The sequence below is a fragment of the Megalops cyprinoides genome, chromosome 21 (assembly GCF_013368585.1).
Source record: "Megalops cyprinoides isolate fMegCyp1 chromosome 21, fMegCyp1.pri, whole genome shotgun sequence".
Classification (NCBI taxonomy): Eukaryota; Metazoa; Chordata; class Actinopteri; order Elopiformes; family Megalopidae; genus Megalops; species Megalops cyprinoides.
The window spans coordinates 7935810-7955739 of NC_050603.1; the positions used below are offsets into that span (position 1 = coordinate 7935810).

At 42.5% G+C, this 19930-nt stretch overlaps 3 protein-coding genes across 3 annotated transcripts; all 3 read right to left on the bottom strand.

The window, feature by feature from the left end:
• Positions 1 to 1211: 1211 nt before the first annotated feature.
• Positions 1212 to 11129, bottom strand: LOC118796649 (keratinocyte-associated protein 3-like). The gene is made up of 6 exons (XM_036555657.1): positions 10999 to 11129; positions 6441 to 6637; positions 4684 to 4743; positions 3865 to 4056; positions 2860 to 3006; positions 1212 to 2525 (listed from the first exon to the last, which is right to left on the bottom strand). Exons 1-6 carry the CDS (start codon positions 11009 to 11011, stop codon positions 2325 to 2327), a joined length of 810 nt encoding a protein of 269 aa, XP_036411550.1. The 5' UTR covers positions 11012 to 11129; the 3' UTR covers positions 1212 to 2324.
• Positions 11130 to 12198: 1069 nt separating this feature from the next.
• Positions 12199 to 12999, bottom strand: LOC118769107 (gap junction beta-3 protein-like). The gene has a single exon (XM_036516121.1). The coding sequence runs from the start codon at positions 12997 to 12999 to the stop codon at positions 12199 to 12201; it is 801 nt and encodes a 266-aa protein (XP_036372014.1).
• A 4940-nt stretch (positions 13000 to 17939) lies between these two features.
• Positions 17940 to 18740, bottom strand: LOC118769108 (gap junction beta-4 protein-like). Its single transcript, XM_036516122.1, has one exon. The coding sequence runs from the start codon at positions 18738 to 18740 to the stop codon at positions 17940 to 17942; it is 801 nt and encodes a 266-aa protein (XP_036372015.1).
• Between the last annotated feature and the right edge of the window lie 1190 nt (positions 18741 to 19930).

Genomic DNA, 19930 nt, shown 5'->3' on the forward strand with positions numbered 1-19930 from the left:
CAATAGAATGTTGGTGCTGGGATGGACAGGGAATGCTTTGAGTTTTCCTCAACTGGAACTTATGATCTTCTTACAAAAAAGACTGAAGATCCAGTTGCCTATTTATTTATTTTTTGTATATTCTGATTTTGTTTCCTTCATGATTTTTTTGTCGTTGATGTTAACCACACCACTGTTTTAGTTGAAGAGAGAGAGGGACAGCGAGAGAGAGTGAGAAAGACTTGAACGCTGACTTCTGTGTTGATTCCATATCTGTTGGGGGTAGGAATTTAAACTAAGCTTTGCACTGAATTGTGGGAAGGAGCTGCAACAGGATGTTTCTGTGACATGAGTTTTAGTATCAAAGAAAATGGTAGCACATACATCATGTTATTGCAGCGTGTGTGAAAATGTGTGTGTGTGTGTGTGCGCGCTGGTGTGCATGCATGTGTGCTTGCACGTGTGTGTGCACGCATATGTGTGTGTGTCTTCTGCCTAATGTTACAGTATTATTTTTTTTGCATTTTCTGTTTCTTAATCTCCCAAGTGTCGACATTTTCATCTTAAGATCATTCTAACTGTGCAGTGGTGTCATAGTGATGCATGGTACAGTATATACTACAGGTACGTCCGAAATGCTACGCGTGGCTAGATTCAGAGAACACACTCACGTCACAGTGGACAGAAACAAAGAGAATGTATAAAACGTCTTGTTTACACTTGTATTTTCTTCCTTCCAAGTAGACCTGTCAGTTTCATTCCACTCAAGGAGAAAAAGCCACCACTAAGGGCTTGTTTCCATACTCAGCAAAAGGTGGGCGCTTGAAAATATTGACATTCACATCTGCTACTGTCTCACTACACGGCAACTGCTAGCAAACACTTCTCACTCAGCAAACCTTTGCTAACAGACGCTGGCTACAGACCTTTTGTGTACGCTTTGCAAAGACTGTAGTCGCCACATCGCCACTGTACTGTTTTGGATTCTGCCACATGTCTGAATCTGAAATCTTATGTTATAATCTTATGTTATTATTATTTATTTATTTGCATGAAAACCTCATGTGAGGATGTCATATTTACCCCCTTCTACCCAAACCAATGAAAAAATATACTTATGTGTTTGAAACTGTCTGTAAGTTTGTTCTGTCGCACCAAAAAAATGTGTTCTTGTGAGGTACACAGAAAAGGCATTTCAGTCAGGAGACACTAGTAGCAGCAGAAGGGCTTGGAGGAAACAAGCACTCAAATTCAGCAGGTGAAGGGGAGCTGGGGTAACATGTATCCGTGCCCCTTGACAGGAATTGGAGGCTTGGAGGTCGGCTTCTACAATGAAGATCGTGACAATATAGCAGGGAACTCTGGTTTCTCTCTCATTAAAAAGCCAACATCTTCTGAGAACCACCAGCAAATTGCCAATCTTGTCCAAAGTCTTGTCTGCCAGCCGATATGTCAGCACCGTGTGACACCGTTAGCCAATCCCCTGCAGAGGGAAGATGAACACTTTTCCCAGAAACTGACAGCGACAACTATGACTCCAGTAATGTTTCCTTCATGCAAAACTGAATACAAAACTGCTCACCAGTCTCTCCCTTCATACACTAATCACTTGCTGAGGAGGTCAAACGTAGCATATGTTTAGGAGCGATAATGCTATATGTACTCCACAGATGGTCAGATCACCTCTCCCTATAATACACTGAACATGGTAAATTCACTTCCTCGTGTAAATGTTAGCAGATGCACATGTATCTGCCTTAACCTTGTCAGATTATGCAAAGCATACAGATGTACACCACACACGCATATCCTTTGACCTCCTGCTTGCAATGTGACTTTACTCTGACCCAATGGCTGGAGTTCTAATGGCTCCAGTTTGGCTGGAGCTTTACATTCGTGGTCAGCAGCGAGGATTTTATTTCAGGGCTCATTATAGATTACTGATTAGTGTCGCATTATGATTGCAAACTGCCCCTACTCTACTTTCAAGGGGCCAGATGAAGGAAGATTTCACAGAAAACCACAGACCAGTGGAGATCAACGTTCCTAAAATAATGTCTCCAATTTGTTTGGGCCCCCAGAATGATCCACCCCATTAGAGCTATCGATATTGTAACTTTCCTCAGCCTTGTTGCATTAGGAGTCAACAGTAAATCATTTCATAGACAGATCAAAAACATGACCAAGGCAGTAGTGGCTGAGTGAAGTTTCTCCAACCACAATGAAATCAACAAGGCTCTCAAAGCTGCATCCTCTTGACGTCCATCATCATGTAACCCCCTACAGGGGTCAAAGTTGAAAGGTCCTTTGTCACAAGGGCTCCGGAATGCCTCAGATCCTGAGTCTCATATCCAGAGACTGTCTCTGTTGAACTGCTGGGCGCGGCTGACCCTGATCCGCGTAACCTTGGCGACCAGCTCCTGCTGCTCAGCCGGCTCCTCTTTCTGCTGCTGAATCTTGGACTCCTGGTGTTCAGGCCCCGCCCCCTGTCTCAGAGGCTCCGCCTGAGGAGGTGATGTCATTTCCTCCGGCCGCCACACTCTCACCTGAAACCCCCATAAAGGCAAACACAGATTGAGGGAATGAACACAAATGCACAGATGAGAATTCAGTGTGGTGTACACATTAGTCATGACTGTGGAGTCATAGCAAAGAACATACGACACAAACAATTACACACAAGCTCAAATGAAATGCTGACAGTTTTAAATCTTATGCCTCAAAATCTTGTGCTTCAGAGCTATACTGCACAAACAAAACAAAGACTTTAGTAAATGTGTCAAAGGTATAAGCTAAACTACAGCAACACACCCAGAAAATATATACTAAAAAGTCTTCAATCACACACGAAGGAGGAAATATTTGGGTGGTGGGACACACCTGTCTGAAATCGATCCTCTTCCTCTTTCTCCTGGTGCCACAGGGCAAGTTCAGGAAAGAGAGACAGGCAGCAAAGCACCTCCCTGAAAACACCACCTCCAACACGCTCAGGAGAGCTAGGGGCACCCACAGGACAATGGTGGTACCCTGGAAGAGGACAGGGAACAGCAGGGGTGTGTGATTACTTTTTACGAAGGCCCACCACTCTCCAACCTTCCCAAAACAGGTCTGCATGGTACACGCATCCAGATACATACAAATACTTTTGCTCCCACTCGGTTTGAGTGATTGGGACGGGCACTCTGTGAAGAGTACTGGTGCTTGTAGTGGTGACAGAACGCCTTCTACATTGCCCAGATAAAAAGCCCCATACAATGACAAAAATGTCCCCTTTCATCAAAAAAGCGCTGATGGTGTGTTAACACTGTTCTCCTTCATCAGCATCTCTGTCAAGTCCTGTCTCCTCACCAGCGGTCCTGTTAAAGGGATGTGTGCGCGCATGTGTGTGTGTGCAGTCCGATATTTAAGGTAAAGGCAGTATCCTCCTGATCTTTGACCTTTCAGGCATTCCAGACCTCTGTCCTTCTCAGATTCACACGGGAAACAAACTAGTTATTCTGCGCTGTCCCCCAACCACTGGAGGAATTCTGCCAATCACTCTCAACATAATGACCTAGCTACCTGTGCGAAGCCACTATACTTACACACTTAATTCCTGACGGCAAATTTCACAGGCGGTTGGCTCTCATTTTTCAAAGGTGTTAAATGAGGGTGCACAGAAAACCAGGGCGGAATGTCTTTTTTTAAATCGCAAGGTCCCCGAGGAAGAAGAAGAACGATTTTCTCATGTCAGCGATTCTGTCACAGCCTGGAAGTCACGCACCGGTGAGAGAGCGGAGCCCTGACCAACTGTCACATCCACTCACTCTGGCATGACCGCTTCCGGTCAGTCTTGACATTTGGCCAAACGCCCCCCCCCCTTCCCCCCACCATGCTTTCACTCACGTAGATTCGGGTGGGGTCGAAGGGGCACTCGTTAGTGACACTGGAGTAGCCAATGGCGTCGGGGAACTTGCAGTGGGTTAGCAGGCTCCGCCCTCCGTTGGCGATGGCCCTCACCATGGATACGGTCAGCCCCGCCGTGGAGGCTGCTGCCAGGAGACCGCACAGTGCGCTGACTACCAGTAGGAACCACATCTGACAAACGGGGGTCAAACACATGCCTCTCACAAGCTTAGAACATCTCACATACCTCAGAAGTACCTATATTCCAGCAATATACGGGCAGTGGGTGATGCGCATAGACATAAATGCATACTTGCACACACATGCGCACAGGCACACAGACACACAGATGCACACACACACTCACACACACGCGCACATACAGTATGCACACATACACTGTCACAGCCTGCAAAATCTGGATTCTCCTCAAGGGGGAGCCACATCTTACACAAACGGGGAGAGCTCGAGAGAAAGAGAAGGTCAAGATACATGCAGTACAGCCATGACCAGCAGAGGGCGCCATCTTACAATCAGGGACAGAGTTTTCAGTAAACCGCACAGTCAATGCAATGCTGCCCTGTGCAATAACAGTGAAATCCAAAATTCATTTTAATTTAGAAGTGATGGAGTAAGCAGAGGCAGATATTTGTTGAAAGGGGAGGGAATATTGCCCCAAATGAAGAACATTAGTTTTGAAAACACTGAAAGCAGGTTAAACGACAGATTATTGTGCCAAAGCACAAAAGTAAATCCCTGTAAACCCAACACATAAAACTGTTCATTTAGAAGAGAAGCAGTCCTTTAATGAGGACATACCAGGGTCTTGTTCTTTCTGTTTTTGGACAGGACGATGGCTGATACTCCAACAACAACAGCCTGTGAACACACCATGTAGGAGGATCAGAGCTGGCACAGGGAAAGCATGTAAACATATTCACTCAGAGAGAGTGAGAATGCTATGTGGTGGATCAGTGTGCATACAATTGATAAGCTACATTTAAGCAGAGCTGTCTTAACACAGCACCAGAAACAATTCCATAGAGGTTGAAAGCCACTTGAGTTTTTGAAAGTCTCTCTGAAAATCAGGACACTAATCTCATTTTACAAACTCATGCCTTAATCGAGAAAATAATAATACTGGGACATCTTTCAGCATTTGATTTCTTACTTCTCATAAGAGCCAGGAGGAGGAAAATAGGTTCCAGAGACATACTTACAGGAGAAATGTCAAAGTAATTACATGTGCCATTGGAAAATATGATATGATGGTGTTCAGTGGAAGAGCACCTGAAAGCACCTCTTGCTACAACAGTATGCATTGATTTATCTGACAACACTAAACCAAAACTGTACAGTTACTGTACAGTAACTGTTACTATGACATGTTGCTTGTTTTTGTAGTGTCAGTAATTATCACTTCTGCTATTAATTTCAGAGTTTCTGCTTGTGAGTTTAACTAAAGAGACGCAAAACACTCAGAAGAGTGGATGATGGGAGATTAAATCCAGATCTTGATTGTGGTGCATGTTTACCTACTCTGGACTTCATATCCCATAATCCGTTTTTCTAAATGTTCTGTGGCAAGTCGCCCAGAACCACCCATCTCCCTGATTGGTTCAATTTTTTTTAATGGAACAGGGTTTTTGGTTTCCCTTCTCTCCTTTCCCCAATTCTGTCTCCCTAATTCACCCCCTTCAATATGAAACTGGCAGACCTCTTAAAGACCAGATATCTGATTACTCACTGAATTACATTTTGGAATATATACACTTTACACTAGAGAGGAAAAAAACATGAATATACCTCAGTATAAAATGTGTTCTGGATGTTCATCACATTCCTAGATATCTTACCCATTAGGGAGACTTGAACAAACTGTAACCACCTCACAAATTTGAATTTGAAATTTGAAAAATGCCTCTCCCTGAACCAGACTGTCAAAAATTATCACGGATATGGCTGCTGCTTCCAGAGTTGGCCGCCAGATTGCCACACAACCTCCCGTGTTCTATGTCTCATTTAGTTAATGGCTTTCACCTGTGTTAATTGCTTGTTGTTCACACCTGTGTTCTTTGTTATTTCAGCCCTGCCCTTTCTTTATGTTGTCTCTACTCAGTGTTGGGTTGCCACGCCCAGCGTGCGGCCCCTCTTGTGTCCTGAGTAACCTCTGCGTTTGCATTCACCCTGCTCCTTGTTACAAAAATGGTCTAGAAGCATCTTCACAATGACAACGTGACTCCAGAATCATGCAGTGGTAATTAGGAGCAATGACCGTTACCCTGAGGTAACAGCGATAGAAGAATTACATTACGGTCATTTAGCTGATGCTATCCAGAGCGACTTCCATATGATACAGTTTTTACAAGCAATCTATTTATACAGCTGGATATTTACTGAGGCAATTCTGGGATAAGCACCTTGCTCCTGGGCACAGCAGCAGTGACCCAGCGGGGAATCAAACCAGCAACCTTTTGGTTATGAGCCCTGCTCCTTACCATCATGCTACACTGGAAGCTTCAGCTGTAACTAGCTATTGCAGCGAAGACGCAACAGCGGTGGGCGGGCGCGCTCACCATCATGCCGGCCACCAGCGCGATGACGTTGGAGACGGCGTACTCCATGGCGCGGGCCTGCTTGTGCAGGCTGATGTGGCGGAGCACCGCCCCGTGCACCAGCGCCCCCAGCAGGAAGTTGATGTGGCCCACCAGCACCATGCCCAGGCCCATCTTCATCAGGGTCCTGTCGTCCCGCAGGCTGGCACTGCACAAACCTACAGGGGGCGCACAGGAGCAAACAGGAGTCACACAGCCAGCAGTTCTGTCCAGTCCTACGATGTTTATGCACAGAATCAGCTGGATGCTGTTTATCCTTAAGCGCTCAGAAATAAGAGGACAAGCTGAATTCCCCCTAACCTTCAGCTCTACACAAGAAGTCCACAATGGCGAAAATCAGGACATTTTTTTAAAACATGATATCCATTTATCAAGATGCCTAATTCAAGACGTTTTTGACATTCATTACATTACGTGCATTTAGCAGACGCTCTTATCCAGAGCGACTTCCAGCGCAATTGAACATAAGTGCATCCATTCAATTTAAATGAGCGACAGTGTCAGACCAGGCTAACAGCACTCCCACACCAGTGAGTGTAAGCATAACGCTATTTGAGCCCTACCACAAGATAACTTGTGCAGTTCCTGAGAAAGAGAATGACCTGCCATTTCATTCAGAGGTTTCAAATATCATTGCTTTGTCTCTGGCCCTCTCCTGACTTTTATGTTGTTGTTTACCAGATTTGTGATAATACATTTTCCCTGCAAATGAGGGATTTTGATAGCTAGCTATCTTGAAAATTGTGAGTGAAAACCAAAGATTGTGGCCCGGGGGATTTGGGTCTGTTAGTAATCAACTGTCTCTGATTGAATGCATCCTATGGTATTATTTTAAGCAAATCTTTCTGGAAACCGAAGTCTGTTTTTCACAGTCATTTGGCAATTTTTAAAACTGTGTTTTAAAAACCTTGTACTCTGCACACATTTGGAGCTATCGTCATGGCTACGGTTCGGGTGTGTCGCCCACAAATCTGTGTTTGTCTGGTGGACACCATCAGCTCATCAGAAGGCAAACACCAACGACCCATATCAACTGGATATATAGGCAATACACTGTAATTACGGGAGCGGAATAACTGTTATCAAACTAGCCCAAGCCTCAGTAAAAAAAAAAAAAAAAAAAAACAGGAATACATTACAAAAATATCACTGCAGATTTACTTGGAGATTCTTTGCGTAACACTAAGCCATGGCAGCTGCCTGTGGGCTTTCTCCTGCTCTGTTATGGTCACAAACAGCAGCCCTGCTCTGTACCGCAAACAACAGCTGCACTGCACCTGACTGTGTGGGGTGAATACAGAGCTGGGGGCGCAGTGCTTAATCACAGAATGAATGTAATGACTTTATCCATACTACAGGGACTGAAGGACTGAATGGATGCAGAGAGCACTAAACATGTTACTGTGAGCTCATTATGAAAAACATATCAAGTGAGTGTCACTGGCATGGTCCTACTGCAGCTTGAACCTGTGACGTATCCACATACAGGTAGACTCTCGCACTGGGAGAACATTTCTTAGACTCTGGCAGCTGGATTTACATTCCCTCGCTTGAATTTCTCTGTGCTTTTCCCTTTTCACAAGACACATGGCCTTTTCAAATCCAAGTCAGGAGGTCAGTGGCAAACGTAAGCCTTGGGTAACGATCGATCCGCTCGGGGTCGGTGTAAACGCCACAGCGGAGATAACATGTCCATTAATGATTAGACACTGAATACACTGGGTTAACGTGCCGATGCTAACCCAGATCTCGGCCTGCACTGGACTATGTGTCAGAAAATAAGACAAACAGTTCATCCATGACGGCTTGCAAGGTCTGTTAGCACTGCCAGATTCAGCTGCACTGCACTGTACTTTACTGACGGCTACAACAATGTGCAACATTCACTGGTGTGCCCTTTCAAATCAACTCCACATGAACCATAGGAAAATGGATGGGATATCGCAATTACTGTCAATTACTGCGGCACATAAACTTTCTGTCTGTTTACAGATTCAGTAGAAACAAAAGGCATAAAGTCATGTACACACTGCTTCCCTGCTCTGCACAAAAAAAAATCTCTCAGCCCTTCCACCGCTGCAAATATTTAACATCCATAGATTAAAGGGAAATATTTAACTGGTAGAGGCAAGTCGAAGCAAACTTATACAGTGAAAGCCATTGAATTATTTTCAGAGGGCTTTGTGGATTAGAAGAATCCTAAAGCTCCAGGGTAACAAACTTCTTTGATCACTCCCTCCACGCCCCCTTTTGATTGACCTGGACTGTTTATGAGATAGAGTCCCACCCAGTTCCCATTTTCGTCGGCACTCAGTCACATTCTGAGAACTGACTGCGAGCCGAAACGGTTGGACCGTTTACTTTATTTCTTTGTTTGGCAGATGCCCTAATCTGGCTCATAATTCAGTAACGATCCCTTTGCACAGCTGGATTGTGGGAAGTCACTGCAGCTCATCTCACTCAAGGGTAAACCAGCAGTGGCCAGCCTGGAGGACGTACCCTTCCCACAATGCCACATTGCAGCCTCACCAAACAACAAAGAGAGGATCATGCAGGGAAAAAGGGAAAGGAGGAGAGGAAAGGGCAATGGCGATTAAAAAAAAAAGAGGAAAAATGAGTAGAAACAGAACTGTATTCAAAACTTGGATAAATTTGTGTCTCAGTATGAATGAGTAAGAGGTTCCAAATTCTGATCCAGTATATGCCTTTATTAAGAGATCCTGAGTCACAGTTTATGTGGTAACTTCAATAGGTCTTCAAGTGGTATGACTTATGCCTTCATGAGCATGGCATTATAATTAAGTCAGTTATATGCAAATGTATCATTTGTGACACCTGACAGAGGAATGTCCCATATAGAGGGATACTTCACATATGATTTTATTTTCTTACATATGAGTTATGGTACTACAGTCATTGAAGCTTCATAGAGCGACAATGTCATTCCCGTGAACGTTACGTATGCTTACAAATGTCTTACATTTTCACACTTATAATGTGTAATGTGTGAGTACATTCTGTTATGTGCTAATCTGGAGTAGAAGCCTAAACTATTGGTGTAGTCCATTCTTGGGAAGCCAACGGTCGTACAGTTGATAGAAAACAAAGGGGACACAGGGAAAGTGTGTAGGGACAGGTATGGAGAAGTGTGTCAGTCTAATCCTCCCCAGCGAAGAGGCAGATCTTAATGAAGTCCCCAATGAAGGTCTGAAGGAAAACTGGCACGTTACTGACCTATCAGAAAATGACGTTACACGCAGACTCACATGCAGACCTGCATGGTCCATATTTACCCCCAACATCTTAGGAATCATAAACCCTCCCAGAGTGTTTACACCATACACAGACTACAGAGGAGTACTCAGTCCTCCACATTCCTATCATCCTCCACTGGTGATCAGCATAGTGGAACCTGGGCTGTATCACTGCACCACCCACACCAGGTAGCAATATATGGATCCATGGTTACATTTAAGGTTTTCCTGTTTGACCACAGTTTATATGAAACAAACAGGAATGTGATCATGGAGGCAAATGACAGTGATTATGTAATTACTCCTGAAGCTCATATTCCCTGATATTTCAGATTACCTTTGTTTCAGAACGTAACTGCACTAATTATACTGTCCCAATGAAGGTTTAGTTATCAGTGCACCAGGTTTCCAGTTAAATTTGAGATGTTTGCCAACATGTCTGTATACTGTGTGCACACATTTAAAACAACAACAGTCAAAACACTCACAAACCACTGAATGAGAGATGCAATTATGACATTTCAAGATTAAATTCCATCTTTGGGACAGCTGTGGTACCCTTAAGCAATAGACTTACCATGAATTTCATCAGTATGATATCCAGATGTATATCATAAATTCATAATATGTACAAATTAGTTTGTCCTAAACAGGGACATGTACTTTGTTTATCGTAAGCTTATTAATAATAATTATTTATTTTACATCTTGGCTTCATCTCAGAAATACTTTTTTTATAGGTCACCAATGTCATTTCTAAATTTGTGTTGCTACTGCAAATTTCTTTAATGTGCTGACCGAATGCTGTTTTATAAATAAGTTTTCACACGTGTTTCTACTATTTTTATTTAAGTCATGTATCTGTTTGTTAATTTATTTGGGAGACACGTTGTTCCAGTGAGACATAGAGGGCAACGGTATGCAAAAAAATTCAAAGTGTACAACACAAAATAAATACCAGTGTGCTGGTAGTAACAGCAGCAAAGCATTGAGTCACGGCTGATAAAATGTTTTAACTATGATCAGTAATTATTAATCGGAAATGGTGGAAAAAGACATTTAGGCAATATTAAGAAATGTTACTTTGCTTTGTTTTTATTGAAGGCATATTCAATGTACCCCTCGCTTGAAACTTAACTCCCTCGCTTCAATCCCACTCTACAGAGTCTGGTCTTGGCGTAATTGATATCTACTATCTTTGTTTTTTTCCCCAAATTCTAAAACTTCTCAGATGCAGGTACAGTATATGACAGAATGAGACTCACCTAAACTGACCATTCTGTGTAAGCCTCCTGGTCAAGTCATTCTAAGTGGACTTTTCTATTGTGCCTCGGCATCGTCTTTAGGTAGCACCTCTCTCCTCCCCGCACACATCGCTATCGGGTGACCATTGCCTTCGTCGGGTGACCAGCAACGACGGGTGCATCAATTTACAAGCTCCCCATAAGCTCTTTGACTTAAAGAGACAGACTCGATTTAAAATAAGGTTGGTCATCTCGAAAAACGTCTGAGTGGATTTGTGTTTAAGCAAAATTTTACATGCAAGCTGCATAGGTCTAATATGAAAAATATGTATATAACGTTGCAAAACTCTGAAGTTGTTTCTTTGACACTGAAACAAAGACAAAACTAATTGTATCACTTATCCGCCACTAGAGGAAGACTATCACGCGTGGATTTCGTAAGCAGTAACTCCCTTTCCTGTGGGTAATATTTACATTCACTTAAATCGACCTTTGTTTGCACACATAGTTTCTCTTACAAATACACGTATGTCTACTTGAGTCAATTTGTCTGTACAAGTCTTCAAGTTGAACTTCACGGTTAAACAATTAACGTCGTTTCTTTGCAAGCAGAGAAGCAGTTGTTTTTACAAATTTATTTACAAAACTCAGATTTATTCATTTATCTCCATGACAAAAAACAAATATTTTGGATCTCTTTTTTAAAAAAATTTGTAATGGGAGTCATAAATGACGGATAGAATACTTCTCTCTCCTGTCAGTGAGTTGTGTGAATGGCATCATCAGACAAATCATGAACTTCAATATCAGTAAGTTCTTATTTTAATAAGATTCAGTCTCATGGCAGACTGTTAGTAAACAAAAATCCTAACTGGCATTAAATGATTTATTAATGATAAATTGATGAGAGAAATAAATGATAAATTGAAGCTGGTCTACACGAACTGACAACACTTGTATCTGCTAAGAAATTAATCACTGAAATGGATCCCTGCTCAGACTGTGTTGGCTGTTACATGCATTGAGCATCAAAAACTGATCCGGGGTCCCCAACCACTGTGGCAGTAATCTGAGACAAGGAAAGACTGAGGTGACTGAGAAAGACATGAGCTTGTCAGCTATTGATGCTATTTTATCATGTGTGTTCATTCATGACAATTACTTCGATAGAAAACAGATGGCACAGGCATAGCTCTTGACTTTAGCGAAGACGTGAGGAGGCTAGTGTTTGAAGGGGAGCTCGGGGGCCGCCGCCTGCACGTCCTCGTTATCGCAGGAACCCGGCTTGTAGTCCAGGCTGGTCATGGCCATGTTGCATTGTCTGCAGTCCTCGTGGCCGCACCTGCTGCGCGGCACGTCGTGCCTCCCCCGGCGGGCCAGGCGCAAGACACGGTGAAAGATCAGGTAGAAGATCTCGCTGATGTTCAGGACGATGCAGAAGGCCGACGCCCCCACCATGAAGTAGGTGAAGACGGTCTTCTCCGTGGGGCGCCCGATGTAGCAGTCCACCTGGTTGGGGCAGGGGAAGACGTCGCACTTGACCTGGCGGGGCACGTGGAAGCTGTCGTAGGTGAGGTACAGCAGGTAGAGGAAGGAGATCTCGATACCCGTCTTGAAGAAGAGGCTCAGCAGGTAGGTCCACCACAGGCCGCCGTGCTTCTGACCCGTGTTGTCGTACAGCCTGGCGTCCTCGCCGTGCTTGGCCCGGTACTTACGCTCCCGCTCCTTGCGGTAGGCCACGTGCATCACCACCAGGAGCGAGGGGCAGGTGACGAAGATGAGCTGCAGGGCCCACAGGCGGGTGTGCAGGATGGGGAAGATGCTGTTGTAGCAGGCAGTGGGGCAGCCGGGCTGCCGGGTGTTGCAGTCGAAGTCCTTCCAGTCTTCGTGCCACACACGCTCGGCGGCCACCACGAACACCAGCACCCGGAAGACGAAGACCACCGAGAGCCAGATCCGCCCGAACCCGGTGGAGTATTTGTTCACCCCGCTGAGGAGGCCTTGGAACATCTTCCAGTCCATGCTGTTGGCTTGAGGTCCGCTTCCTCTGTAAGCTGCTGAACCAGGGAGTGTCTGTTTCAGTCTCACTGTCTCAGTCTGACTACTATTTCACGTAATCTGGAATTTGAGGAAACAAAAATAATAAAGAAATTGAAAAATGCAAAATACTTTGCAGTATATTACAGGGCAGTCATATTGGGCAGATATTTACGACAGATTGTTTTACATTTTTGTGTGAAGTCAGCGAATATGCCTAAACCTAGTAGTGAAAGGGTTGCCTATTAGAATATGTTATGTAAAAAGGGTAGCTATAATAAGCTAAAGCTTCAGCCTACACCTTTCGGTCAATATCCTTTGTTTTCCTTTTAATTTAATGCCTTATTGTTATTTATTTATTTCTATGTGCATTCATTTTGGGAAATTGTTAATAAGGACAGAAATCTATTATTATTACTACTGAATATTCTCACCACTGCTTCTGTAGCTTTCTATGTAAAATCCAATGTTTTAAGTTTTAATGAACGGAAAACAGATACAGATGGGCCCTCCAATTAAAGCAAGTCATTATTACATTTGGGAGAGAATTCCACAGTTATTAATAACATTATTAATGTAAAATCTCTACATGATAGCAATAACTGCACCTCTGTAATGCTCTTCATCTTGGGGCTTTTAAAAGTAATATTGGACTGCAGCCAGGAGTATACAGCCACGCCTGAGGCTAGGCCAGTTCCCTTGTGTTTCCGTACATTTCTCTGCTGATATGGATCTATAAACTGATGCTGTTGAACTAAAGTCTCTTGAACTAAAACCTCAGCACTGAGGTCTGCCAGGCTCTTTGAATTATAACCAGATGCGAATTCCAGTCCTTTGCAACGTTTCACACAGCATTAGCTTGGCAATTACTTAAAAAAAATGTTGTACGAATAAACAGAAATAGCACGCATTGGTTAAGATATGCACTCTTCTTTTAACATTGAGTAACAAAATTAAACAAATTCTGCTGTTCCTTTTGCACATCAGCAACATTATGACTTTGGCAGTACGCAGCTGATATTAATGTAAATAATATGTTATAGAAAAGTAATGCCTAGCTGCATTACTCAATGTTAAAAACAAGGCATACTAGTGTTAAACTGTATCTTGACATAAGAAGAGGACCAAAAAACAAAAACTGATTAAAATTATTTTAATATGCAGTATACAGTACTAGTAATACATGGGCGTATGCAGGTTATACACATGGTCATACCTCATTTATGTAAGTATGTATGTGCGTAAATACAGATTTTCGATTAAAAAAAAAACACATAGCAACATGTTACAGAATACTTTTATGATCATCATCATTTTTCTCAGGTAAGTGTATGTCGATTGTACTGCCTCTTAGGTACCCTCAGTAGTACCTTCAATAAAATCCAATTGTTTATATTTGAATAGCATCAGGGTGCTTGTCTTCAGTAAGATAAGGGGTCTCTCTTACTTATATTCTTAAAAAGTGCCATTTCACACTTACTTTAGAACGAATTTCTCTTCATCCTCCCCTCTCTGGCTGTTCTTCTTGTCCTGTCCAGCTGTTTGGTGTGTGCTCCTTAACTGTGATCAGCCTTTGAATACTTCAGCTTTTGACATTCGATTCTGCCCGTACTCTGACCTATGAACACTTTTGTCAAGAGGTGCGGTCAAACAAGAAACACACATACGAGTTAAGATATGGGCTATTTACTGTGATATACTGACTACTACTTATTCATTGTGCCTGCTTATGATTAATTCATCCCCCACCCAAAAACGTCTATCTCACTACCTGTAGTTACAATAAACTGAAAAAAAAATATTTACAGAGGCATTCAGGCGATCTAAGAATCATAAGAAAAAAAAATGTTGTGACGTAACACCATCTTTGATCGTAAAGACTGCAGAACTGACTGTCACAACCTGCAAATAATATGACCCGATCTGTCTCATGGGGGTTCACCTGGTCAGAAGGTGACAGGGTGTCTGGTGTCTGGTGACTTTAGGTTTGTCACCTGTGGAGGCAGTGGGCTTCGTCATACAGTATCAGTCAAAAGTTTGGACACGCCCACTCATGGAAGGGTTTTTCTTTATTTTTTGCTCATTTCCACATTTTAGAATCATAGTAAAAACCTCAAAACTAAGAAATAACCCAAACGGAATTATGAAGTGACCAAAAAAGTGTTAAACAAATCAAAACTATCTTATATTTTAGATTCTTCAGAGTAGCCAAACAATATTTATTTTTTTTTTATTGGAAAGAAATTCATACACATGCATCAACTTCACTATTTATATTTGTTCAGAAACAAATTTCAAGCATTTAAGCATGTGTATTGAGAGCATTAAAATGTCTTTGATTGCATGTTTCCCATTATCTCAATCAGGTGTGTCCAGATTTTTGACTGGTACTGTACATGTGTGCATTTCCTGTGTGAGAATGCGGTACGCCATAACCGCAGATGCTCACCTTTGTGTGGCACCTGATATACTGGGTAAGCAGACCTTCCTTAGGCCGATCCTTTATTTGCCCGGGAGACTGGAACCCCTGGTACAGAACATCGGGATAGGCTCATTGTTCAGACGGCTGGGCTGGGCTGGGCTGGACTGGGCACCTCATATGACTATATCCCTGTATATCTCAGAAGACACAGCCTGCAATAACACACTCAGAACTCCAGTGAACTCAATGAATGTGTCTAATCAGCAGATCTATGAGAAATGCTTAAAGGAAAGGTGATATGGTTCAGAGTATGGTGCCAGGTATCTCCACGCAGGTGTTTGCCTTTCGGGGTTGCCCATCTGGCCTTGACCGGCTGCCCCTCCCTTGGTGGTGGTGTTCTGATTGTTGTGGTTTTCGGTCCTTTCTTTGTCCTTTTCGGTGTAACACACGGTGTTATCACCCGTTCTGTCACAGCATCCACGTGGTCAGGATAATCAACCACAAATATTAGGGTACACAGAGAAACACAGATTTATATATTATATAATGGAAAATAATGGTATGTTTGCATGCCGTTATACCTGCATATTATATTTGTAGGATATATTGTGAAATGCATGAAGCAAAATGCATATATTCCAAATGCAATGCAACAAACTGATAGCTAAAGGACATATAGGAGCAGAAATGTGATTGAAATACTTCTGCATTAATCTTGCACCACTGTGGCACACTCATTGATCACTGCATCAAGCTAACTGGGTTGATTAGGGATCAAACTCCTCACTGAGCATTTAATTGCCTGTTTGAGAAAAAAATTATTAAAAAATATAATAAAAAGTATAACAAACTGTGCTGAAGTATGCTGACTCTATGACCTCCATCTATTGTTGTGTGATTTGCTTTTTAGCCAACAACGTAAATGTAATAGTGACAAGGTGTACATCTTTATTTTGTGTACCTATCAACACATCATTCATACATTAATAAACATACTGTATATGTAATAATTAAGTACAGACAGATGATCTTTATATTTTTGTATAGCTCCTTTAGTCTTGCTGGTTCATTCATATCTAACAAGGAAAGTTTTTACATCCATCATGGTTCTAATTATCTCACTTTGCTGCATTTACATGGGACTTTTGTGATGCAAATATTAAATTAAATGATAATATTAATTTAAAATTTAATATTAAATTTAGACAGCAAAAGCTAATGTCAATACTAATCTCCTCAAAAAGGGAAACATGTTCATGCTGCCAAGACACTGCTTGTGGGTCCTCTGGAAAGAATGTTCTTAATGTTCTGGAATTTACAAATCAAGGTTTCTCACACTCTTTGGAAATGACGGATAACTGCACAGGGGTAACATGTGTTGGTGGGCCTCAAACAGGGAAAAAAAGAGTAGTCCATACAGCAGTACATAAATTGTTTTAATATAATTTAATTGTCTACACATTTTGGTGATTTGGTGAGTTTAAAATTTCTTCCACACATTAGCAATATTGGATGACCCTAATGTCATACATGTATCTCATATGAATTGCAGCAACAAAGCATAACTTTGTAAACAGAAACAGAAGACAGAGCTTCATATACCTGAACAGGTCAAAGTTTTAGCGCTTTTGAGAACAAAATGCATTTATCCAATTAATGTACAATGGAGAAAATCAAATCAATCATTTCTTTCGTGGATGCAAATTGTTTGCCCTTTCAGCTTGAATTTATATGAACAAAAGTATAAAAAAGTGTAAAAATATGTTCCGAGAGCAGGATAAACACATGTATGTTAGGTTATTTGTTGGTTGTTTATTCTTCCTGCAGTGTAGATAAAAGTCCTTTCATTTCAAATCCTTTCATTTAATGGCAATGATGAACTGCTGAACCATGAATACCATGGATGTGAATCTTCTTCTCCCACTTTGCAATTTGGTCCAAATTTTCAACAAACAATAAGGAGGTAGTCTGGAGAAAAAAGTCATTGTTAAGGTGCTACATTAAGTAATTTCAGTATTGTGTTTTCCCCTTTTCAAGATATAATTAACAAAAAATGCAGGGTAAAAAAAGTAACAAAAAAATAACACTTCCTTACATTTGAATTCTGAAAAGCGGACTGAATTACACAAAGAAACCACAAAAATCGTGCAGTTTGCAGAAGCAGACTTTTTTCATATCTAGTGACTTAGCGTCACTCAATGTCATTTGAAACATCTTCAACTAAAAACTACCGAACATGAATAAACATCTTTGCTCATTTTTCATTTCACTGCTCCTATAAGTTTAAGCAAAGTAAGCACTTGTTTGTGAACCCTCTTTTTTTATAAATTATTAACTCTCTCTCCAACAGTTTTACATTGAGTAAACTTCACTATCAATTGCCTTTTTTAACTTGCATAGGGTTAGGTATTTAAAACATGGAACATGGATGATGGCCCCTACATCTTTAGTCCTTTCTCACCTTCATTTCCAGGAATAATTGCTAAAGAGAAGCCCTGCGAGATCAGGCAATGGGCATAGACTTCATCGGAGAAGCGTCTGATTTTACAGTCTGGTCAGCCATCTTCAAAGAGTGACCCTCTGAGAAGACACTGTTGTCCTTGCCAACCAGAAAGGTCTTCATGGTGTGCTGCGGGGCACGCCGTTTTGCTGGGAACTGCTCCCGGCAGCGCTTGCCGACCAGGTAGAAGATCTCGCTGAGGGTGAGCAGCATGCAAAACAGGCTGATGACCACCATGAACAAGGTGAAGATCCGCTTTTCCCTGGGCCGGGAGATGAAGCAGTCCACCTCGTTGGGGCAAGGGTCCTCTGTGCACTTGACCAGCAAGGGGAAAAAATTCACCCCGTAGATGTAGAAAATGAGGTAGACGAAAGTGGCGTCCACGGCCAGCTTGAAAAGCAGGCTCAGGAAGTAGGTCCACCACAGGCCCCCACGCTTCTTGCCTGTGTCGGGGTAGAGGTGAGGGCAGTCCTCGCCATACTTGCGGCAGTGTTTACGCTCCCGCTCCTTGCGGTAGGCTACATGTAGGACCACCAGCAGCGAGGGGCAGGTGACGAAGATGAGCTGCAGGGCCCACAGGCGGACGGGCGAAACGGGGAAGAAGTAGTCGTAGCAGACATTGTGGCAGCCCGGCTGGGCGGTGTTGCAGGCGAACTCTTTCTGCTCGTCGCCCCACACCTTCTCCGCCGCCACCACGAACACCAGCACCCGAAAGACGAAGACCACGGAGAGCCAGACGCGGCCGAACGCCGTGGAGTACTTGTTCACCCCGCTGAGGAGGCCCTGGAGGAACAGCCAATTCATCTTGAGGTCGTCCTGTCTGACTGCGGTAACCTGGCCAGGATGGATTTGGTGCTACCCTGTGGAGAATCTGATCTTGACCGACCACGGTGGCAGAGGCACTGCTGATAGGGAATACTGCTTGAAAATGCTTCAAACAGTACTTTGGAACCGTGACTTGCACAGTAAAGAAGCAAAGCAATTCACACTTTTAATGCACACAACGTATGCAAACAAGCACATAGCCAACACCCATCAGTGGTGAAAGGGGGAAAGTGCGATCAGTAACGCCTATTAATTCAACACTGATTCACAAACTTCAGACAGGGCATGGCCATATTCAATAGCACTACAACAGCTATGCCTGATAACTCATGGAATAGGGTGAGAGACATGCCCCAAAGTATAACTTATTATAGTGAGGGCATAGCAAGCATTCATAAAAAAACATCCACTTCTGACACCTTATGTTTGCCTTTTTATTACATGCATGAATTTAATGAATATAATATATATCTTGTATTGAGTGTATTCTAAAACAAAAGCATGTTAACCTTGGAACAGATAAAGAAAACATTACCTTTGGAAATTGTACTATGCTCTTTTACAGTGGGCTAGATTATTTATTTTGTTTTATAAAAATACAACATGCAAATTGTAATTTGGCCTGCCTAGCTTATGTATGTCCAGCTTTATGACATGTAGTTCACACAGGAATAGCTAGTCATCCTCAAACACTGGCAGACTCTGCATAACTTCACTTTAATGTAATAATTAATTTCCTCCTAATATATATGAAGTATACTATCCAATATTTCCTCTGTTCTCCGAAGTAACATGGCCTAGCAGTTTATCATTTTAGCATCCGCACACAATGTGCTTGTTTTGCACACTTGTTTCCCCCTTTTTCTAGGAAAGGAGCATACTGTCACAGGAAATGCATTTTAGAAGAGGCAGCAGTGCTAACTTGTTAGGTGTCTTGCAACTTCAATTGTCAGACCTGCTACACTGTAAAGCAGAATGAGCTCTGCATTTGATATCATTGATACAGGGACATATGTACAGGTCATTTCTGTGGTGTATACTTCAGCTGCTGCAGTCATCATGTGTTGTACACACCTGTCACGCACCAAGGAGTAATTAGTAACAGCAACTTTTGTCAAGTCTGAACACCACTAACACAGTTGTTGCTTCACAAGCTGGGATACCAGATT